We start from the raw sequence: 24,174 nt of genomic DNA on the forward strand, positions 1-24,174 counted from the left end.
CCCCTCACCCTGTGGCGTTTTGTTCTTTAAAAAGCTTTCCCAACTTCAGAGTAATTTAGGACTCAGGTCTCCCAGGCCCACGGAGACTTTAATAGATTAAACACAGGGTAATCGCAAAGTTGTTGTCGTTAAGAAGTATAACTGGGCTAAGAGACGCGAGGAACCAAAAGCTGAGGGAGCCGCCGTCCTTGCCGGCGACCTCGAGGGGCTGGGGAGCGGTGCACTGGGCTAAGGGGCGGGAAGCACTGGAGACCCAGCGTCCCGGGCCCGCGCGGATGCCCTGCCCCGCCCCGCCGGCAGGGGCGCGCTGGAGCCCGGCGGTCCCGGGAGGCGCGGCGCGGGCGGGGCGGCCGCGCTCTCGCCGCCCTGGGGTGTGGCTCCCGCGGCCCGGCCGGGCGGGGCGCGGGGTTTAAAACGTCAGCCTGCGGGATCAGCCTTACTCGCGCTCCCGCCGCCTCCGCGCCCAGCCATGGAGTGGCCGCCGCTGCGCGCCCTGCTCCTCAGCGCGGCCGGGCTGCTGCTCCTGCTCCTGCCCCTCTCCTCTTCCTCCTCTTCGGACGTCTGCGGCCCCTGCGAGCCGGCCGCCTGCCCGCCCCTGCCCCCGCGGGGCTGCCCTCTGGGCGAGACCCGCGACGCCTGTGGCTGCTGCCCGGTGTGCGCCCGCGGCGAGGGCGAGCCGTGCGGGGGCGGCGGCGCCGGCAGGGGGCACTGCGCGCCGGGCATGGAGTGCGTGAAGAGCCGCAAGAGGCGGAAGGGTAAAGCCGGGGCAGCAGCCGGCGGCCCGGGGGTGAGCGGCGTGTGCGTGTGCAAGAGCCGCTACCCGGTGTGCGGTAGCGACGGCATCACCTACTCCAGCGGGTGCCAGCTGCGCGCCGCCAGCCTGAGGGCCGAGAGCCGCGGAGAGAAGGCTATCACCCAGGTCAGCAAGGGCACCTGCGAGCAAGGTGGGCACGAGCGCTTTCCCTTCCAACCCTGCCCCATCGGCCGCGCGCCCCCTCGCGGGTCAGACCCGGCGGGGCGTACTCGGCCGTTGTGCCCCGGGATACTTCCCTGGGCATCCGGGAGATGGATCCGAGGGGAGGATTTGGGCGCCTCTGAGAGGCTAGGAGGCATAGGCAACGCCCTCTCTTCTCTCTCTCTCTGTCTCTCTCTCTCTCTGTCTCTCTCTCTCTCTCGGGTTTTATTTTGGAAGCTTGTTGCGTGCGCCAAGAAGTGAGGTTTTGCGGGGGAGTGTATATATAGAAAAGTTTTTCTGGCACCACAAGACTCCCGCGACCCAGCTCATACTGACAGCTGGCAAGTCGATAAGCAAAAGCTGCCCCCATTCTTTTGGAAACCCAGAGATGTCATTTTCTCGTCCTTCTTTCTTGGCTTGTGTGGATATAGAAGTGAAATCAGGGGGCGCCTGGGTGGCGCAGTCGGTTAAGCGTCCGACTTCAGCCAGGTCACGATCTCGCGGTCCTTGAGTTCGAGCCCCGCGTCAGGCTCTGGGCCGATGGCTCGGAGCCTGGAGCCTGTTTCCGATTCTGTGTCTCCCTCTCTCTCTGCCCCTCCCCCGTTCATGCTCTGTCTCTCTCTGTCCCAAAATAAAAAAATAAAAAAAAAAATAAAAAAAAAAAAATAAAAAAAAACGTTGAAAAAAAAAAAAAGAAGTGAAATCAAGAGTGAAGGGGGAAGAGTTTGACGCTGAAATACAAAGTAAAGGACTGTCAGAGAAGTTATTTGTCCCACGTTTAACTGGCTAGATTGTAAGAATTTTAAAAATTGGATTTCATGGTCTCTTAATGTTAGAGAAAGTAATTCACTTACTGGAAATTAAAGATTCTCAAACAATAATCTAACTAGCTCATCATTTGTGGGCAAAAAGTGCAAACTCTTTGAAGAATGTTTTTATGATGTAGTTTATACTGTGAACCTTATGACCATTTTGTTTTTCTTTCTTGTCCCTTTTTTTTGTGTAATTCGTCCCCAGGATGCACTGTTCGGCAGGAATGCCTTTGAGGTTATGTTTGATCATTTATTTTATTCCAGACAGATCCAAACTTGCCATAAATGAAAGGGGAAAATAAATAAGAGTCCGGACTTGTAAGGGGAAAAAAACCTCGGAGATTTTTAACTCTGTCTGAAATAACATTTTCCATAGGGAAATGTTAGATCCAACCTTGGCAGTCCCTCTCCTAGCCCCAGCCAACACAGCAAAAGGGAGGGAGGCAGTTCTCCTGAAATGACAGAAGCAGTTGCTTCTTTAAGCACAGCTCAGACTTTCTCCACACTTTCCAAATAGTTCTTTTTTTAGAGTTTTTCCCAGAAGCCCATACTCTGATAGGTCGTATGTCACTCATCTCAGAGTTCACTATTGAAAGCTTTAAATCATGTAACTTACTGTGGACTATTTATATTACCATCATTACCTTGAACTTGGAAAATCACAACCCAAAATAATTCATATACTTTTCCAACAGAAACAGTCATTTGTTTTTTTGGATCTCATTTATCAGTCATATCTTGAAAAGAGAAATGTGCATCGTTTAAAAACTCCTTCCAAATACTGAGATTTTCTTATAAACATTCTAAGGGGAATTTTTCCCCACAGTCTTTCCAGATCATTGGGACTTGCTTATCACAGCCAAAGGTTAGCTTGGGGATTGTTTAAGCATTGTTGTCAATTCTAGCCCGTAGCTAGTTTTATCCCTTTTTCTCTCTTGCTATTTGTGTCTCTAAACGCACAGTGGGATTATAAAATCTTGAGAGTGATAGTTGTAGAGAACTAATCCTATCACCTCATTACCATGTACACCCCGTTCCCCAGCATCTTTCCAGACTGCAAACCCCTTGAAGATGTGGACCTGGTTTTTCTTTTTGTTTAGGAAGATGTTAAGTGAAATAGCGTCCAAAACTGGAGACCTTGACAAAATTAGCCTTTTCTTCCCAGTCTGAATCTAGAGATGGGGGTGTGGTGCCTGGGACCATTTGTAGGAGAATGTCAGAGAAAGCAGAAAAGAATGTGAGGTCTACCAGTGTGCTTGTCTACAGCAGAGACAAATGGGACTAAAACCGTATCTCCTAATATATTTCTCCTGATGTGGATGTGTTTTGACAGCTACAGAGGCAAATCTGACAGAGTGCCATTTATTTCCGTGCCATTTAGTACTGGGGCTTTGCAAAGAATAGGAAATGCGTTTTCTAGGTTCCTCCAGCCATTTCTACCCTGAGAGGAATTTCAAGTTATGCTTCCTCGAGTGTTGAGAGGAAGGGAACATTCCTGCTGATCTCACTAACCAACATTTATTGAGCAGATAGCTGGTGTTAGCACTATGCTAGATGTTCTACAGCTGGGGATGCACAGAACAGATCTGGTCCCGCTAATTAACGTATCCACACAGGTTGCAGTCTCCCCTCCCTGTGCGCCTTCCTTGGGGCGCTGGAGACACTCCCAATCATCCTCTTCTTTTCTGAGATTACCACTTACCCACTGTCTGGGGAAAAGATCTTAGTCTGCTTGTTTTCTGTACCTGTGATAAGAGGCAAAGCCATCTTCTTGAAAGTATGTCTGAAAGATAATGATCTCAAAGCTTGGAACTGCCATCATGCATTTAGTGTCATTAGATCTTATTGAAGTCCCTGAAGTCATAACTGGAAGAGGGGATGTGACAATTCAGTTTAATAAAGGGTTAATATAGGAGCACCTGGGTGGCTCAGTTGGCTAAGCATCTGACTCTTGATTTCAGCTCAGATCATGATCTTGAGGTTCGTGAGTTCGAGCCCCATGACAGGCTCTGCACTGAGTGTGGAGCCTGCTTGGGATTCTCTCTCCCTCTTTCTCTGCCTCATCCCGACTTGTGCGTGCATGTGCTCTCTCTCCCTCTCTCTCTCTCCCTCTCTCAAAATAAATAAATAAACTTAAAAAAAATAAAAAGTTAATATAGGTGCTGAGATATATATATTAATATCTCACGGTTGGAAGAGAACGTGGTGCTCCTTTATTCCAGTTCTTGATTAATACCTTTTGTTCCTGGTCCTTTAAATCCGAGCTTCTTGGCAATTCCGTTTCAACCACGTTGGTCTCTTTGGGTCCCCTCCCCTCCTTCTCCCTCACAGTTTTTAATTGTGGAATCAGAATTCATTGGGTTGTTTGTTTTTTTTTTTTTGAGAGAGAGGGCGCAAATGAGCAAGTGGCAGAGAGAGAGAGAGAGAGAGAGAGAGAGAAGTGGGACTCACCCAATGTGGGACACGAACTCATGAACCATCAGATCATGACCTGAGCTGAAGTCAGATGCTTAATGACTGAGCCACCCAGGTGCCCCAGAATTCTTTAAGAGTCTCTGTGTTTAGCATTTCCAGGACTAAATTCAAACCACCTATCAAGACGAATGAGGCTCTTTACCATAACTGTATTCTTTTGGCCTCTTCCCTCCAACCCAGTCATGGTACAGCTGCAGAAAGTGTTGCTATTTGCTGTTGTTCACAGTCACCCCCTTGTCCTCACTTGTCTTTCCACCCTTTGAACATTAGGCCTTCAAGATCAGCGCCTGTCCCTTTCTCCATGAAGCTGCTTGACTCCCCTGACTCCACCCACCCTCTACCCCCTTAATGATGTCCTTCAGTTCTCGGTAGGCTTCCAGTCCTTTTTCAACAATATTTATTGCACATATGCTGTGTGTATATAAGCAAGAGGCATTCTGGCAGAATAGTTAAGACACTGAGCTCTAGAACCAAACTCCCTGGGTGTGAATTGTAACTGTCACTTACTGATCCTTAAGCAAGTTATTTGACCTCTTTGGGCCTGGGTTTCCTCACCCTTAATATAAGGATTATAATCATACCTATCTCAGAGTTGTTGTTAAGGTTCAGTGTTGTGAAATAGATGAATATATGGGAAGGGAAAAAAGGGGGGGGGACCAACCAAAGAGACTTTTTTTTTTTAATTTTTTTTTTTTTAATGTTTATTCATTTTTGAGAGAGAGCACAAGCAGGGGAAGGGCAGATAGAAAGAGGGAGACACAGAATCCAAAGCAGGCTTCGGGCTCTGTCTGAGCTGTCATTAGAGCCCAATATGGGGCTCAAACTCATGAGCCATGAGATCATGACCTGAGCCGAAGTTGGACACTTAACCAAGTGAGCCACCCAGGTGCCCCCCCCCACCCCTACCAAAGGGCTCTTTGGATGTCTGTTTTCCTCATAGGAGCATCCTAAAAGAGGGACGCTGTCTTATAATTATTTATAAACACAGTAGCTGGCTATTGGATGCTTTATAAATATTTGTTGATTAAACAAAGGAATCCACGTAAGAAAGGGCCTTCCTGTTTGGAAATGCAGGCTGTGGACTCTCCTGCTTGTCTGTTCTCTTTTCTTGTATATTCTGCCTTTCTGAAGTCTAGGCCCGGGAATACATCTGACCTTAGACTCCTCTTCCTCTCTTATCCTGAACTCTTAACATTAGGTGGTCACTTCCCCGCCCCCCCCCCCCCCCCCAAATCCCAACATTTCTCCATCCTTTGGTGGTTAAGAATTAGGTTCAGAGCCACAGAAACTGTTCTGCAAATGGAAGAAGCTTTAGTAAAAGACTTTGGTTTTCAGAAACTCATTTTATTTGATGGACTTTAAACATTTGTTCTTTTGAGAAGCTCATTTTAGGCTCATTTTATTTTGATAATCATTCAAATGTCCATGTTCTGTTACTGTCCTTCAATGAGTTATGAACTTGTGATATCGTGATTTATAATATGTGATCTTCCTCCCTGTTTCTGCTGCAAAGCTCCTAAAACCCTTGGAATTTCCGAGGTATGGAGAGTGGTGGGGTGTCTTTTGTATGTTAATGAGTTACTTTGGGACTGTGGTTGGGGGCTGGTTGCCAGTTGAACCAACCACATGACTAAAGGGTTGGAACTTTCAGGCCTACTCTTCACCCCCTGGAAGGGAAGAGGAGCTGGAGATCACCAATGATTGTCATCGAATCATTAAGGCATGCTTATGTAACAAAGCCTCCACAAATACCCAAAAGGATGGGTTCAGAGAACTTCCGTGCTGGTGTACATGTGGAAATGCTGGGAGAATGGCCCTCCTGGAGAGGGCATGGGAACTCTGTACCCCTGTCCCCATACCTTGCCCTGTATATCTCTCCTGTCTGGCTGTTCCTGAGTTACATCCTTTTGTAATAAACTGGTAATTTTGTAAGTAAAGTGTTTCTCTAAATTCTGTGAGCATTCTAGCAATCCATTGAACCAAGGAGAGGGAGTCATTGGAACCCAGTTATGGCCAGTCAGAAGCACAGGTGACCAACTGGACTTGGGATAGGCATCTGAAGTGGGAGTGTAGTCTTGTGGGACCGAGCTGTATGATCTAACACTATCTCTAGGTAGATAGTGTCAGAAAAGAGTTGAACAGTAGGACACACAGCTGCTATCAAAGAATTGCTTGGTGGCGTGGAAAAAACACATTGCCACTGGTACCAGAATTGTAGAACTTCACTGAAAGTTGGAATAGGGATTTGAAACTTAAATGAGATTACTAATGGTCTGGTTTATCTCCAGGGATGGGGGGAATGGAAGTCCATGCAATGTTTTGTAAACTAACAGTTATACCATAAAGATGGCCACAGAGCCCAGATGAGGGGGATCCTTAACCCAAACTTGTAGAAAAAGGGCCAGGAATGACTTCCTGGAAGAGTAAGGTCCTGAGATGGGGATGTAAAGGAATTGGCTGGAGAAGAGCTAGCATGGGGGTTGGAAGGGACTTAGAATGGAGAGAAGAGCATTAGCAGCAGAAGGAATAGCACATGGTTCCATAGGGCTGCCTCGCAGAACTGGAGAGCAGAGGTGACCACTGAACACTTGACCCCAAGGATGGAGAAGTTTAGATGCATTGAAGTTTAGAGGTGATCACCAGAGCTGAGGGACCTATTTGGTGATAACATTGGATTTATGCTTTTTAAAAATCTGTGTTGGCCACCCTTAGAATGGGATTGGAAGAGGGGCAAGACTGCAGTCAGAGACTGCCATTAGGAGGCTGTTAGAATAATCCCAGCAAGAGCTGCCTAGACTTCTTCACAAGACCTTACGTTTCTCAGATCTTAGAAGCATGGTCAAATCCGGGCTCTTAACCTGCCATGGCAAGCTGTGTGTTGCTTGGCAGAGACAGGCCCATTGTACTGTGCTTTTTTCTTATAAATGACTCCTTACAAAGTACCCACACATCCTCTGCTCATTAGCTAGCCCTGCTCCCAAATTATAACCCACTTACTCATTTCAGGAAGCTCTTCCTCTCTCACCCACAATTCCCATTCCTCCGTCTGCTTTCAGATCAGAAACAGAAAATGTCACCTCCCAAAAAGTCTACCCCAGACCAACAGAAATGCTTTAAAAATTTTTCTGGCCTCATTTGCCCTTCTTGAGCACAGAAACTTCTAGAAAGTTAAGTGAATCACTGGTTCATTTTTAGTTTACCTAGTTTTAATCATTGCATTTTAGGAAGGATTTGAAAACCTGAAGAAGCTTTAGAAAAGAAAATAGGCAGCCTTGCCAAAGGGGTCTTAAAGGACTTAAGATTCTTTTGGAGGAAAATAATCCAAAGAACAAGTTAATGTTTCTTCATGGTTGGGAATTAGTTATTAAGTGGAAGGTGCCTGACCTACTGTTCTACAGTTCCTCAGGAGATGGAATTAAAAGGCCTGGAATTAAGTAGCCATGAGGCACATTTAGAATACACAGTAGGAAGAACTTGCTGGTAAAAACTGTTGAATACCATAACATGCTCATATGGGAGTCTGGAGAATTCAGTTTGAAAGATTCTCTTTGGGGAGCTGAGAGATCACCTCAGTGAGGAAAGGAAACATGTAGAAGAGGTTGTTATAACTTTAAAAATCTTTTATACCCTGGGCCTGTGAGATGGAATGATTGAGCTGATCAGGCATTTATTGACACCGCTAAATAGGATTTCCATCCTTCCCCACAAGCCTGCTCTCCGGTTTACTGCAGACTTGCCTTCTACAAGAGACTGCCTTATAAGGTTCTCTTTGGGTAGTTTAGCGACAAAACTCTCCTGGATGGAGTCCAAGGCTGGCCAGCCTTCCTTCACTCTAAATTCCTGCCCACAGTGGATAAGATTATAGTGCTTCCTTTACCTCAAGCTACCCCACAAATGATCTCACCTCATCTGTGTTTTTAATTGTAAGACAACATCTTGTTTTTGGCAGCTTTACTAAAAAGGAACCCTGAACTATCGTCAAAAGAACTTTTAAGCCAGGGACCATATGAATGTAACCTTTTTTTGTAATTTAGATCCAGGGCAGCACTGTTAGAAAGATTTGAGATGGAAGAAGACATGAGTGTGTAAATGAATGTTAGCTTATATTAGGCAATTTTAAAGATTTTGCAGGGAGACCTTTATTCTTTAGGAGGGTGGGTGGGAGGGACTAGAAATAGCTAAGGAAAGCTGTTCTGGGTGGGTTTTTGAGGTCCGTTAAGACCAGCACCCCACTACCCCCACAAAGCCTACACAAGAAAGTGAAGAGGTCTGTAGAAGAAAGCTAGGGTTGATAACGTGGGGGAGGGGGGAAATGTTTGTTTATTTATTTATTTTTACTTAAAATTGATGAGTTAAATAATTGAACTCTTTTTTTCTCAAGTTGGATTAGTGGCAAAATGATCTGGTGCCTTAGAAAAAGCTAATTTGTTGAATCAACTTTACCGTTCTACAAAGGAAAGCTAGGTGAGGTTATTAGAAACAGCTGGAGGGGTGCCTGGACAGCTCAGTCTGTTAAGCATCCCTCAGCTCAGGCCGTGATCTCAGGGTGGTGAGTTCAAGCCCCACATTGGGCTCAGCACTGGGCTTGAAGCCCCCAAAATCAAAAAAGAAAAAGCTGGATTGAGCAATAGCCCCACCTCTCTCAATGCCTCCACCAAGCAGTGGGTTACCAGAGAGAGGAACCAACCAGAAATGGACTGCGTCCAAAAGCACGTTGAGGTTGCAGAGCATTTTTGTGTCTGAAAAGAAAAGTTCAGACCAGGGCGCCTGGGTGGCACAGTCCATTAAGCATCTGACTTCAGTTCAGGTCATGATCTCATTGTTTGTGAGCTCGAGCACTGCTTCTGTTTCTCTCTCTGCCCCTTGCTTACTTATGCCCTCTCTTGAGAAAAAAAAAAAAAAAAAAAGAGAGAGAGAGAGAAAGGAAGGAAGGAAAGTAGGTAGGTAGGTTCAGACCAGATAAAACAAACCTAGTAACTCAGTGTAGACAGTGCCCCATTCCTGTGGTATGATGTTACTTACTTACACCAAGAGGGCCAAGGACAAGCCAACATGTTCAAAGTAGAGTTTACTATGAAAAAGCAACACCTTCAAAACTTCAGGGTAATGCATTTAATAAATGAAGGCACAGTTTGGTGTACTCCTTCACAGGATTATTGTGAATGTCAGAGTATAAAACAAATATGAAATCACTATAAAGTGTGCAGCACCAAATGTAAAGAGTCCTTATTGACTAGACTAAATTCTTTGGGGGCAAGAACTCTACATAGTGCATTGTAGAATACCTTAATACATTTATCTTACAGTTTCTTTTTGATGAATTGATCGGGGATATATGATACATCCCTGTATAAATAGCTCTAAAAGAGCTCTTTCTTTTAGCATAAAATAGAAATTCTTTATGATAACAAAGTTAACGCCTTAGTTTACTTGGCTTTTGTGGTTCACCTTACAATGTCCTATTACATGCAGCGCAGAATGATATTTCTTAAAAGAATGTATCGAAGGGGCGCTGCGTACAGATAGCTCAGTCTAGTGGCAGTCCTTCCAGGGCCAGATTGGAAAGTCTCTTCAATTGCAGCCAAGAGGCTTTTGAAGGGCTGGTGTGCTGGGAGCAGCTAGCATGAATATTTTCCCAAGCAGGTGAAGAAGGAGAAAAGACAGTTAAGATAACTGTCAACACACTCCAGTGTTCCCCTTCACCTGAAATTTTAGTTCTGAGTGCTGACTGACCCCTGCACACACCCACCCCCGGCACCACTCTGGCATCAGTTTTCTCAGCTGGGATAATAATATTTACTGCACATCTGAGTTGGGATTCGTTGTGGGATTACTCCCCTTACAGACTGAAGCATATTTTTTGTCAGGTGATCATGTGCAAGAGAAGGAAAATCCTTGTGGGGGTTTGAGAACTCTGGCATAATCCATTTTGACTTTTTGAGAGGAAAAAAGAGAGAGCACTTTAATATTCTAACAGGCAGAAATACAGCTGACTTCAATCACCCTGTTCTTTCATGTTGTTTTTCTTGAAAAAGGGATGTCTCCAGCTTTTTTGGAGGCTTGTCTCCCCACCCTACCCCCCCAGCAAGAAAGGCTCAAAGACATTTCATTTACATCATGGCAGATTAGCTGGCCAGTGGTCAAGTGGTTGAATTGGGAAAGCTTTAGATCTGACATCTGTTCTCTCTTCTGGCCTGACCCCAAGCAAGGGAGAAAAAATTTATCAAGAAATAGATCTCCGGGAACATTCAGAAGGTTTTGAAAGAGACCACACAGAAATGAGGCTTTAGGAATTTGTCTGGGTAGCCTGAGCCTGCAGGGATGCAAAGCCTGCTCCTTCTCCACGGGCGCTTTCAGAAGTTTCTGCTCCGGGAACAGAAATCCGAAAGTGGATTTCAGCAGCAGCTGCAGCAATTACGCGGCAACCCTGGCTTCCGAAGGAATTCCCCCCCCCCCCCCCCCCCCCAGGAAGCCATAGAGCATGTGACTGAGCTTGAAATGCTTAGGCAGCAGCGCCGCTCTGAGTTACAGGAGGTGAGGTGAGGCGAGGCGATCCATGCAGAGAGGCTGCTTATTAGAGATGCCCAGCCCAGCTGGAGAGGGCAGGCTGGGGCGGAGAGCAAGAAGCTGCCAAGTTTTGATGGGCCAGAGCTTCGGAGCCAGAGGCCCCACTGTGCACAGGTGTGCCTCAGATCTGCGCTGCGGAGCAGGCGGGAGAGGCTGATGCAGCTCAGCTCTTTGTGCCCCACCAAGGCTTTGGTTCACTAGAAGAGAACTGTTGGGGCAGGGGCAGGCCTTTTGGACCTGGTTGTGATATGGGAAAGTGAGCAGCCCCTCCCTCACTCCTGCTTCCTTGGAGGTGTCTTTCTTTTCTCTCTCTCCCTCCCTCTCTCCTTCTTCCTCTCCCTCTTCTCTCTCTCCCCCCCCCCCCCCCCGCTCCTCTCCACCCGCCCCCCCCCCCCCCCCGCCCCGGCCTATCATTGCATGCTGCCCCTTTCTCCTGACTGAGCACAAAGAAATGTGGTTTTCTCTCTAGTCCCAGCCCTTTGTTAGTTACAAAGCTTGGCCAGCAACTTGATGCATGGGGAACACTGCTCAGTGTGCCTCCCCAATTCCATCCCCAGACTTAGGAACCACATGTGGCATTCTCCCATAGATAGCAAATAAGCCAAACATTGGCATGCTACCTCTGAAAGGTCCATGTTATCCAGGAGACGGTTGTCCCTTCTTTTCTTGATGCTGCTTTGGGTTGAAGTTTTTTCAGGTACTTTAGGATCCTCACTTATTCCATGCATCAGCCCAAACCCAGTACAGCCCCTCTCCGGCCCAGTCCAGGAGGAAGGGGAGACAGCCATAACCCCATAACCATGGGCTTGATAGGTCTCCAAGGCCGATCCCAGGCCTGACCCTGCCAGTTGTCTTCAACTCTTATGATTTCTGGTCACCCAGCAGCCAAAATTTGATACAAGTGAGGAAATGCAGCAGAATGGTTAAGGATGTGAACTTGGGAATCAGACCACATGAGTCAAATCCCCCTTTGCCACTTAACTACTTGTGTGACCCAAACCTCCTTGATTCATATTTTTCTTACTTGCAAAACTGGTGTAATAATAATGTCTGCCACTTAGGGTTGTTGGGAGCTTAAGTGAGGTAATACACAAAAAGCTTCGGTACCTGGCACATAGAAAAGTCTCATTAAATGCTGTTTCATTTCAGTTTTTGTTGTTCCTAGCATTATAAGCCCTGGTACGAGTTAGTTTATAAGCACCTTGACTGTGATGCATTATGTCTTACTTGATCAATCCAAATGTAATACCGCCTTGTGTATCTCCAAGTTAGATCTGAAACCTGTGTTTAGAACTCTGCAAACAAAATGTCAGGGTAATGTTCTTATAACCAAATCCCTGGAAACTTTCATCCAGCTCTTGTTATTGTTCTTCAAGGATTCCAGGACAGAGAGCCATGCTCCATCTCTGAGACCCCAGAGTCAAATGCAAGTAACCACCCAGGGTGCTGGCCAGAGGGTTCACTTTGCTTTACAACATGGAGTATTTCCATCTTTCATGTCACACCGGTTTTTTTTTTTTTTTTCCCTAAGAGCACCTTTTAAGTATAGAGGACATTTTAGATTCAAAGGACACTTAAGTAATGATTGGTCTGTCTCTTCCCTGCATACATCGAAAATGTTTTTGTGTTTTGTTGTTTGGTTCATATAAAAAACAAAAAACCTGGAGATAATTGGCTACAAAAAAGAATATGAACCAAAATCACTGAGATTGGCAGAGGGAGAGTATGATTAATATTTATTAGGTACCTATTGGGTATTATCCTTGACTTTGGAGACTTGTGGAATTTGTGTCTCTTCTTTGTTTGCAATTCATGTGTCTCTTCTTTGGCTTTTATATGTACCTCAGCAGGAACTAGTTTAAAAAAAATCAAAACACTTAACTATAAACGGGAATACTTAGACTCAGGAAGGTACCCACTTAGGTTGGTTCCTTGCATCTACCTGAAAAGTGATGCCATCCACCTCCCAGCATGGGGTGGAGAGCAGAAGATGAGGATATGGAGAGGAAATTTAAGACGCTGGATAACTTTTCAGATCTACCAGCTTCAGCAATTGTGAGTAAAGTTGACAAAACACTGGGACCACCAACTCTCCATGTACATCGTGTGCTCTATCCCATTCTAAAGCGGTGATTCTTGACCTTGGCAGGACATCAGAATCTCTTGGGGAGTTTTATAAAATTCTGATGCCTGACTTCTACTCCAAGATTCTTATTTAATTGGTTTGCATGTAACCTCGGCAGCAGGCCTTTTGAAAGCTCCCAGCTGATTTAATGTCCAGGCCAGGTTCAGAAGCATTGTTCTAAAAAGACTTCAAGTGACTGGGTGTGCACCATTTCATTAGGATAATTATAATAATGATGAGCCAATTTTTCCTGCACTTATCCAGCATGTAATGTTTCGCAGCAGGACAACTTTTCAGAATATCTAGTTCAATGTGGGAAATGGAAGCCCTAGAAATCATGAACACTCAGGATAGCGCAAGCAGCATGGTGGTTTGGCTGCTGCTTATCTCCTTGGCCATTTCAGTGCTGTTATCTGAGTCAGAATGGAAATATTTCTACAACTGTCAGTATTTGTTGGTATTAATAAAAATTGGAGTACCACAGTACTTTAAGAAAAATAGTAATCTAAAGCCACACAACTCAACCTTTTAATTCTGTCACTAGGGGTGCCCGCGTGGCCCAGTTGGTTAAGCATCAGACTCTTGATTTCAGCTCAGGTCATGATCTCACAGTTTGTGAGTTCAAGCCCTACGTCGGGCTCCATGCTGACAGTTCAGGACCTCCTTGGGCTGCTCTCTCCCTCTTTTCCTGCCCCTCCCCCTCCTCCTCTCTCTCAAAATAAAAAAAAAGAAAGAAAAAATTGTCACTGGAACATAAGTTCCATGAGCCTGGTGCTTTTTATCTGTTTTGTTCACTGTTGAATCTCTAGTGTCTAAACAGTCCTTGGGATAAGATAGTAGGTATTCAGTACATACTTATTGTGTAAATGAAAGAATAAAAGTAGATTATAATGTGCCCTGTGGGGAAGGAGAACCTTTACACTGGGGGAAGCCCATCCCTCTCTCACCCCCCTCAGAATCTCTAACAGGGAGAGGTGACTGTCCAGCTTCTAGGTCCCCCAACCTAGAGGAGAATCTTTTGTCACTTGGCTGAACTCTTCCTCATTGTCATCTTCCAAAATTGCCCCTTATACTTATGTCCTACTATTACAAAAACTCTGAGACTGAGAACAAATGTTCAGTTCAATTTTATCATCTCCCCCAATCATCTCCCAGGCATTATTAGGGAATACTGTTCTACCACTGGCTGTGTGACCTTGGGAAATTTACTTAACCTCTCTGATCATCAGTATTCTCATCTGTAAAATGAAGATATTACCTGCCTCACAAATTGGTTATGAGAGTTACATGAGTTAATGTTTAGCCCAGTGTTTGGCCCACAGTTGGCCCTTAATAAAGCTTACTTCTCTTCTGCTTTCCCCTTCCGTTAAATAGCAATAGAGGAAGTCACAAATTCAGTTCATTCTCATTATTAATGGTAGTTCTTAAAAAGTCCTACAAATGCTGAATTAGTGTACTAAGTACTGAACCATTGCTCTTAGGGGCAACACAGTTAAGTTCCTGATCACATTTTTGTTAACCAATCAGTACATAGCTTTGCTTTATGTTTCTGCTTATAGACACCTCAATATATATTGATTTGTTCGCATTGAACTCACGGCCAACAACCTATAACTCCTGCCTGAATGAAGCTTATCTAACACACATTTTTCTCTGTAAGACACATAACCCTTTTTTGCTTAAAACACTAGACAGCACTTTAACACTATACCTGGGGACCATTTTAAATGTTTGTTTATTTTTGAGACAGGGAGTGGTAGAGAGAGAGAGAGAGACAGAATCCCAAGCAGGCTCCATGCCGTCAGCAGAGAGCCCAGTGCGGGGCTCTAACTCACAAACCATGAGATCATGACCTGAGCTGAAACCAAGAGTCAGATACTCAACCAACCGATCAACTCAGACACCATTTTAAACAGCGAGGTCACCAACATAAAACACAAAAATAAAAATAAAAAATAAAAAATAAAAAGTCTGTGAAGGGGATACTTGTTTACAGTATGAAAGTAGAAACAAAGCAGTTTGGGACCTCAGATTTTGTTTTGTTTTGTTTTTCGCCAGTCTGCACATACAAGAATGATTTGGGGGTTACAAATTTTAGTGAGTAGGTGGCTTCACAAATACGGAATCCATGAATAATAAAGATCAACTGTTGGAAATAGATCAGTGACAAGCATTAGGGAACTGTCAGGTTTCTGAAGGCAGAGCACACTATGGGTCACTCTTTCTTGGTGTGTCCCAAGGCCTATAACCATTCTGGGCACAGAGCAGGTACTTAGTAGATAATTGTTGGACTCTGCATCCAATTTAACAAATACATATGCTATCCCTATTGTCAACTGTACCCACGACAGGCTTCTGTTTTTGCCCTTCGTGCATCTGCAAGCAGGATTCCCATTCTACAGGTGTTAGTAAGAAGTATAGATTTTACTATGTTTTTATAGGGACAGCAGGAAAGTCCCTCCCATTTCTCTCTCCAGCCCTCCCCCCAGCTAGAGCCTCCTGCATGACCTTTCCCTCACACAGAGCCAGGCTTGCAGGCACGATTCTTCACTTTACCCCAAACCAGCCCTCTCCTCCCTCTCTAGATGTACACTCAGCAATTAGGCTGTGTCCTGGCTCATCCGGGTTCACCCATCACTTAACTCAGGAAGCAAAGGTTACCTGGATCATCACTGTCATTAGAAGTAGAATATTGTAATGATTCCCTATGAGTCATGTCAAGTACCTTTTTGTAAATGCTGTGTGCTAAGTGCCATAATAAGGAAATTTGCAGTGATGAGAAAGATAATGCCCCTTTCCAAAGGAGCCTACAAAGCTGTGGTCTGTCTGGTGGTGTGTGAAGTGTAGCAAGCCAGAAGAGGCAGTTAGACTAAATTAAAATAAAAGGTCAATAAAAATGCATAGGAGCAAAGAATATACACCTACCCCTCATCTCTCTCTCTTTCTCTCTCTTTTTTTTAATAATTAGAAGGGTATATTTTCAATGCAATTTCTACTGGAATGGAAAAAACGCACAAAGGTACATTCACACTTGTAGCCTACAAATACATTATAATTTAATTACAGACTTCATGAGCTTATAAATAATGTAACTATGGCTAGATGTGGAGTATATAAATGACTTAGTTATGACTTTGCCCAAAGTGACATTCTGGAGTGGGAGACAAATGAATTTTGTTTGTTTGCTCAGAATTGAGTTAAGGATAGAATATTGATCCAAAATAATCTTAAAGATTATGTTTACCTTGGTAAACACTGAGAAAACCAAATGTAGTAAATTCTCTTCTACCTAGTTCCCTGGCAAATGTGTAAAAGCAAAATTTTAAATAGATGCAAATGACCCATTGAGACCACGAGGATACTATTTTGCTGTTAGTGATCCATTGTCAGATGTCTAGCTTTTTGGACAAACTACGGTAGGTTTTAAATTCTAGACTTTACTTATCCTTGTTAATTAATTTCAGCTGTTGTGAAGTTTATGTGTGTTCTGGGAATGTGAGCTAATTTAATTTTGTTTTCAATTAAGATCTTTTTTGTTACTCAAGAAAAACAAACATCATGGAAACTTGTGGAATTCATTGAAGTAAAGACCATCATTATTAATCTTTTTATTGTACCTGTTCCATATTTTACTGTACTTCATTCTAGTGTTTTTCTAGACATATATAATTATTTAAATAGTGTTATCCATGTTTTTTTACATCTTGTTTTTCATTTATAACTATCCTCCATGTGTTTATGTTATAAATGCCATTTATAATGCTATATGGTCATTAGAATGAATCATAATTCATTTCAGTTTTCCTCTGTCAAAAATAACCTTTAAATTCTCATGGTTGGACATAAAGGTCTTCTTTCTTCATTACATCTTTAGAGTAGACATCACATTGGAATTATGATTCAAAGGTATGAACATTTAAAAAATTTTTGAGGGGTGCCTGGGTGGCTCAGTTGGTTGAGTGCCCGACTTCAGCTCAGGTCATGGTTTCACTGTTTATGAGTTCGAGCCCAGTGTCAGGCTCTGTGCTGATAGCTCAGAGCCTGGAACCTGCTTCTGATTCTGTGTCTCCCTCTCCCACTCATGCCCTCTGTTTCTTTCTCTCAAAAAAATAAATAAATGTTAAAAAAAATTTTTTTAAATAAAAAATTTTCAGTGCCTATTGACGTTGATGATTACATTTTAAAAATTAGCCTCTTCGGGGCGCCTGGGTGGCGCAGTCGGTTAAGCGTCCGACTTCAGCCAGGTCACGATCTCACGGTCCGTGAGTTCGAGCCCCGCGTCAGGCTCTGGGCCGATGGCTCGGAGCCTGGAGCCTGTTTCCAATTCTGTGTCTCCCTCTCTCTCTGCCCCTCCCCCGTTCATGCTCTGTCTCTCTCTGTCCCAAAAATAAATAAAAAACGTTGAAAAAAAAAATAAAAAAAAAAAAAAAAAAAAAATTAGCCTCTTCTAAATTGGACACATTTTCTCCAAAAAACAAGAGGCCAAAAGCAAAGCATTTCAATATGCAGTCAAAATTACTTCTGAATTATCTTCGGACTTGGATTTTACTGTGACTCTCTCCAATGGCATAGAGACCATTGAGAGTAGTACTCTCACCCCAGTCCCTATTTATGAAATGCGTAGTGACTGGCCAACACCCAGGAGCCCTGCCATTCATCTAGTTTGCATCCAAGCTTGCCAGCCATTGGGAATAGATAGAGAACAACTAGATCTCCTCCATCAGGAGTTTGCTGTAATGCCTTTCTTTTGTTAAAGTCCAGTTTGGTCAATCATACATTTCAAAATAATAGTGGCTGGAGAGAATATGCCTTTGTGCATCATTGAGCTGGGATTCGTTAAAATCATGTGTATCTCTGCTAGAGTAGCTTGAAAATGCCTATTTTGGCCACCGGCATGAGATACAAACAATAAACACTTAGTGAAATTTGGAGGTTTTGTCTTTAGTGTTTTTTCATAGAAGAAAAATAATAGCCTTTACAACTCTATTTGACTACAGTCAAACACAGTTGATTCTCGGTGTCTCATTAAATAGGAGTTCTGTGCATAATACTGAGCCTGTGGCTTGACCACCTGTTTCATCAGCTTGTGTGAGATGTACTGTTACTCTCCACCTCTTGGGGACAGCCTGTGGCCTGTTCCACTTATTAAAACTGGAAAAGAGGGGCACCTAGGTGGCTTAGTCAAACATCTGACTTCAGCTTGGGTCATGATCTCACTGTTTGTGAGTTTGAGCCCTGCGTGGTCATCACAGAGCCTGCTTGGGATTCTCTCCCTCTCTCTCTGCTCCTCCCCTACTCGAGCATGCACTCACTCGCTCTCAAAATAAATAAACTTTAAAAAAAAATGGAAAAGAATCTGCTTTCAACATTTTAGTGCACATATCCTTGCAGTTTTCCTTAGGTCCTTAGAGATTGCCAAGGCCTTGTTTCCTTTTCCTCAGATCCTTAATCTCCCTCACTTCAGTGAGGGACAATAGTCCTTTGTAAGGCAGTTATTCCTGCTAATCCAGTAGTAACTCAAGAGTGCTGAGGATATATTTGTAAAGTGGAGTGGCTGCACATCATTGTTCCAGCAGAATTTTTTCCATATTTTACCAGGAGTTAGGAATAGTAACAATACCCTAAGTCAACGTAGAATAGCACAATTTATAAGAATTTTTACATATACACTTTGTATATAATCTTTTTATAAACACTTTTTAAAGTTTATTTATTTTGAGAGAGTGCATATGCAAGTGGAGGAGGGGCAGAGAGAGAGGGGGAGATTGAGAATCCCAAGCAGGCTCTGCACTGTCCACGAAGAGCCCAATGCAGGTCAGTCCCATGACCGATCATGAGATCATGACCTGAGCTGAGATCAAGACTTGGATGCTTAACCGAATGAGCCACCCAGACGTGGCTCACATGTAGTTTCTAAAAATAAAACCTGTATCACTAAAAAGCAGAACTTTGTGAAGAACAAATTAAGTTTTCAGTCAATTTGAATAAGATTGAGTCCTGGGAGACTTTTTTTTTTTTTTTTTGGCATGTGGGTGTGTGCGCGCGCTTGCGTGTGTGTGTGTGTGTGTGTGTGTGTGTGTGTGTGTGTGTGTATTTCATCTCTGTGGAATGAGAATGTGACCCACTGAAAAGTCCTTGAAACCAACAGGGTGTATCATAACAGCTGGAAAGCCAAACCTTAAAACACTGCCAAAGAAAGCAGGAAATAGTAAGTTTCTCATGGAAGTATGACATGTATCTCAGATTCAAGAAGTTCTTAGACAAAGAGGTGAAGGAATATTCCTCAGCAGTTTTCTTAGTCCTATAATTTAGTTTGTATGTACTTTAGATTATTTTTTTTAGTTTGTAAATACTTTTAGGTTATGTAAGTCTGTGCCTGATTAGAAGGTGCCATTCTGTATGAGTTCCTTCAGCATAGAAAGGGATGCTGGGTGGTTCAGTGGGTTAAGTGTCTGACTTCGGCTCAGGTCATGATCTCATGGCTCATGGGTTCGAGCCCCACGTCAGGCTCTGTGCTGACACCTGGGAGCCTGGAGCCTGCTTCAGATTTTGTGTCTCCCTCTCTCACTGCCCCTGCCCTGTTTACTCTCTCTCTCTCAAAAATAAACAAAACAGTAAGAAAAAGAAAAGAAAAAGAAACGGATGGCTGGATTTAGGGAAGAGGAAGAGAAGATTGATCACCAAAAAGGGCAACAGCTAGTCTATCAGTAAGGAATGTGTCCAGCTGCAGGTAACAGACCTGGCTACAAGGCTCACCCAAAATGGGGTTTCTTTGCTTGGAGTCCAGATGTAGACCGCTTCTGGTGTGGGTTCAACTGCTCAGCAATGCCACTGAAGGACCCAGGTTCTTTCTGCTCCATTATCCTTTACCTTGTGTTTGCTTTTGTCTTCATGTTTAATAGTTTCAAGAAGGCTACCGTGCCTCTGGCCATTGAGTCTTAATTCAGGGTGATTAGAAGGAGCAGGGAGAAGAGCGGTGCCAGTTGTATGTCCCATTTTATCAGGTGAGCCAAAGTTTCCCAGAAGCTCTCCTCTCAGCAAATGTCTGCCTAAGCTCATTGGCCATAAATAGGTCACTTGGCTACCCCTAGCAGCGCAAAAGACTGCGAAGAGAGAGGGTAGGGTGGGGCAGAGTCCACCTCCAGTGTCTGCCAGAGCTAGGCAGCAGTTTCTCTTTCCAGAAACTGTTGTGAAGGCAAATTTAAAGAATGACTGGAAGTTTAGTGTTTTGGAGTTCACGGACCCCATCAGACTTCATTGAACAGTGATCAGTCATTTTTGAAAACCAGATGATAAAATAGATCATGTCTGGAAAAAAAAAAAAAAAAGAGACCAGCTTTGTAGCAAAATAGGTCATTCCCAAAATTCCATGGGAAGAAGTTCTATTGCAAAGGTACTGGGGCACCAGGGTGGCTCAGTTGGTTAAGCATCCGACTTTGGCTCAGGTCATGATCTCGCAGTTCGTGGGTTCAATCTCTGCATCGGGCTCTGTGCCGACAGCTCAGAGCCTGGAGCCTGCTTTAGATTCTGTGTCTCCCTCTCTGCCCCTCCCCTGCTCTCCCTCTGTCTCTTTCTCTCTTAAAAGTAAATAAAACATTAAAAAAAAAAAGTACTGAAGATCTTCACAAGACCATTCTGAAAGAAATGACGTTTCACTCTTTGATGGTTTCCTTTACAGAAGGGGTGGCTAAGAGATTTGAGGATCCCTCCCTAATTTGCTTTTATTATGTAGAAAGGGATAAATAAATTGAAGGTAAACAAGAAAAGTCATTTTTTAGTGTCAATATGTTAGAAAACAAGCATACTTGGATTTTCATAAATTGTCTAAAGATAACCTTCAGTTCATCTTCAGGCTAGGTGTGGTGAATTCCTAATTGTTGTGATTTTATGCTTATTTATTTATATTTTTAAATGTTTTATTTTTTTATTTTTTATTAGACAGCATGTGCTAGGGGCGGGGGAGGCGGGGAGAGGGAGGGAGGGAGAATTTAAGCAGGCTCCATGCCCAACACAGGGTTTGATCCCACAACACTGGGATCACGACCTGAGCTGAAATCAAGAGTTGGATACTCAACTACCCAGGCACCCCTATTTTTATACTTATTTAAATCATATTGCAGAGGTGTTTGTTTAGGAGAGCAAAGGGTTCAAATCCCTGCTAAATGCATGATTTGGGCAAGTGACTTGACAAAACCAAGGTTCAGAAAAGCTGTCTGTAAACTGTGAACGGTACTGCCTACCCAGCAGGGTTGGTGATTTGAGGCTTCAAACACAGTGCCTGGCGCACAGTAGGGGCTCACAGTCTGGTTGTTGCCTTCATCGTTAGTAGTAGTGCTGATGCTTCTGGAACAGCCCCAAAATGTAATGCCATGGTACTTTTACCCTTGTTCTTCCCTCTTTTCCTTTTTCTGTAAGGGTACCTAGAGATGTGGTGATTGAAGATGGAGGCAGAAACTGAGTGCTAGGAGTGGTTTTAGGGATTGCAGGGAGAAAACTAGGGTTATTCTTGTCCAAACTAGTCCAGAACGTCATTGTTTTTATATATGTATAATTTATACCCTGCCTTCTTCCAGCATAGGATGTGAGTAGTTTGTGTGCCCACGCTCTTCAGATGTAACAACGGTGTTGTAAAAAACAAACAAACAAACAAAACAAAACAAAAAAAACACTAAGCTTAGAAGACAGTCCAGACTATACATTGTGTGGTTACAATCATATTACTTAGTCTCTCGGGCTGCTCCATTTCCTCACCCGTAAAGTGGCGCTAGCAGGGCCTGTATTAAAGGGTTAATGTTGTGAGAAAAAGTGAGGTCATGGGTTTGAAAGCCCTTTGTAATGGTAAAGCTTGATATGAACACAACCTCTTATTCCTTTTGGTTTCACCAATTGTTATAGCAACAACTCTCAAATATGCCCACTTAGTTAACCATTTTGTGTACGTCTGTGTCAGATGTTTACTTTTTAATTGATTGCCCCACGTACACCTGGACCACCTCCTTCCCTTCAAATCACTACCCACAAATAGTGCCCAGGGACTACTAATGTTATAATGTTAGCCTGAACCAAGCATAATTAGTAAGGATATCTGCCACAACAAATTCATACATAAAAAAATACATATAAAGTACTCTAAAATCAGCATCAATTTGAGATAGTCTGTTCCTCTCCTTCCCCTCATTAGTCAGGTAATCAAGAGCTGGCAGTGTTCTTTCCAGAAGCTCATGTTGCATATTGACCTGGAAAGGTATTAGTCCAGGTAACGATGGCAACTTTTATGTTAACCATCAATCACTTTAATGAGTACAAGAATGCATCCTATCACCCTGCCAGAAGGTGCAGAAATTCAGAGTGATTCATTCACTGGTTAAATAATGTGAGTGTTTTCTGTGTGTTGGATGCTGTGCTGGTGCTGTGGGCATAGAATAGACTCCAGTCTCCCGGAGTTATAGTTTAGTAATGGGGCTGTGGTGGCAGACTTTGTTGGTACCCCGAATTCAGTCTCCTCATAAAAACAGAACCCCTTCAGAACCTCATACAAGAATGGTTTCCAGAGGTTGGGAAAGGGAAGAATGGTGAATTGTTTAATGAGTAGTGTTAGTTTCGAAAGAGGAAGAAAGTTATGGAGACGCACAACAATGTGAATATACTTGACAATACTGAACTATATACTTAAAAATAGTTAAGATGGTAAATTTTATGTGTGTTTTACCACACTTTTTTAGTATTGAAGGCACTAGGGGGGCATTTGGGTGGCTCAGTCAGTCGGGCGGCCAACTCTTGATTTTGGCTCCGGTCATAATCTCACTGTTCGTGGGTTCAAGCCCTGTGTCAGACTCTGTGCTGACAGTGCAGAGCCTGCTTGGGATTCTCTCCCTCTCCTCTCTGCCCCTCCGCCACTCACTAATGTGCTCTCTCTTAAATAAATAAATTAAAAAAATAAAATAAAGGCACTAGATACTAAAACCCAAACCCCATGGACATTTACCACACAAAAGGTGACAAGCTATCCCCTAAAAAGAATCCCAAAATACAAGTGTGTTAAACCACCTATGCTTCAAGGTCTGTATGATGTCAACAGCTTTGTGGTAGGAAGCAAAGGGAAGTAACAAGGTGATGACAGATCTGATTACTGGCAAATCCCAACATACCCAGGGGGTACTCACTGGAAAGTGTGGTGTACTAAGTCCATTAGTGGGTGAATGTAAGAGACCATGGAAGGGTCTAGGAGCTGGAGTAGAGTTCTCAAAACTGGCCAGCCAAGGCTCCCTTCCAAGACAGCGTTCCGCACTAAGGAGGAACTTCTAGAAGAAGGATCAAAACTGGACGGGAAAGAGACAACAGAAATGAAGGAAAGAGGAGGCCAGGTAGAAGTGGGGAGGGATTTATCTCCTTGTGATTGCAAGGCAGCTCAATGACAACCAGAGACAAAGAAAAGGGTCCTGTCTTCTCCTGCATTCCACATCATTATTATGAGAGAAAACTTTTCTAGGAAGTGCTCCAGTAGATCTATCTGTAGGTCTCATCAGCCAGAATTGGGTCATACACCCATGTCTGAACCCATGACTGTCAAGGGGAATGCGACACTGTGATTGGCTGACACCCAGTCAGTACTCTCCATCCTTATTTTTTGGTTAATTTATTTTAATGGCGCATAAAATGGATGGGAGGGTATATTTATATTTTAATGTATAGCATACCTTAAAATCTAAAAGGAGCTTCCATTTTGGTGGGGGGCACCTGGGTGACTTAGTTGGTTAAGTGTCTGACTCTTGATTTCAGCTCGGATCGTAATCTCACAGTTTGTGAGATGAAGCCCCATGCTGGGCTCTGTGCTAACAGTGCAGAGCCTGCTTGGGATTCTCTCCCTCTCCCTCTATCTCTGCCCCCTCCCCCACTCACATTCTTTCTCTCAAAATAAATAAATTTTAAAACAATAAAGGGAATTTGCATTTTTAAATAGTTTACTTTTTAGGCAATCTCTGTGCCAGTGTGGAGCTCAAACTCAGGACCCCAAGATCGAGAGTTGCATGCTTTACCAACTGACCTAGTCAAGTGCCCCAAATTTGCATTTTATGTAGTACTTTTTATACAAAGTAGTAGACAAAGTTCAGGGTCAGTTTACTCTGCTTCATACCACGTTCAAAACAAACTCAAGATGGATTAATTGCAAAAAAGTAACACTAATAGAGTTATTCTAATAGCTCAGAAACCATACAGGAAAAGATTGACTGACTTGGCTA

General features: G+C 43.6%; 1 protein-coding gene across 1 annotated transcript in view; it reads left to right on the plus strand.

Annotated features, from left to right (window-relative positions):
- The first annotated feature begins 408 nt into the window (after positions 1-408).
- IGFBP7 (insulin like growth factor binding protein 7) overlaps positions 409-24,174 on the plus strand; it is a 73,935-nt gene continuing 50,169 nt past the window's right edge. Inside the window, exon 1 of the mRNA XM_058722469.1 lies at positions 409-944. Coding sequence (XP_058578452.1) covers positions 470-944 — 475 coding nt within the window. The 5' untranslated portion in view covers positions 409-469. The remainder of the gene's footprint in view (positions 945-24,174) is intronic.

This window comes from Neofelis nebulosa, chromosome 3 (genome assembly GCF_028018385.1).
Source record: "Neofelis nebulosa isolate mNeoNeb1 chromosome 3, mNeoNeb1.pri, whole genome shotgun sequence".
Taxonomy (NCBI): domain Eukaryota; kingdom Metazoa; phylum Chordata; class Mammalia; order Carnivora; family Felidae; genus Neofelis; species Neofelis nebulosa.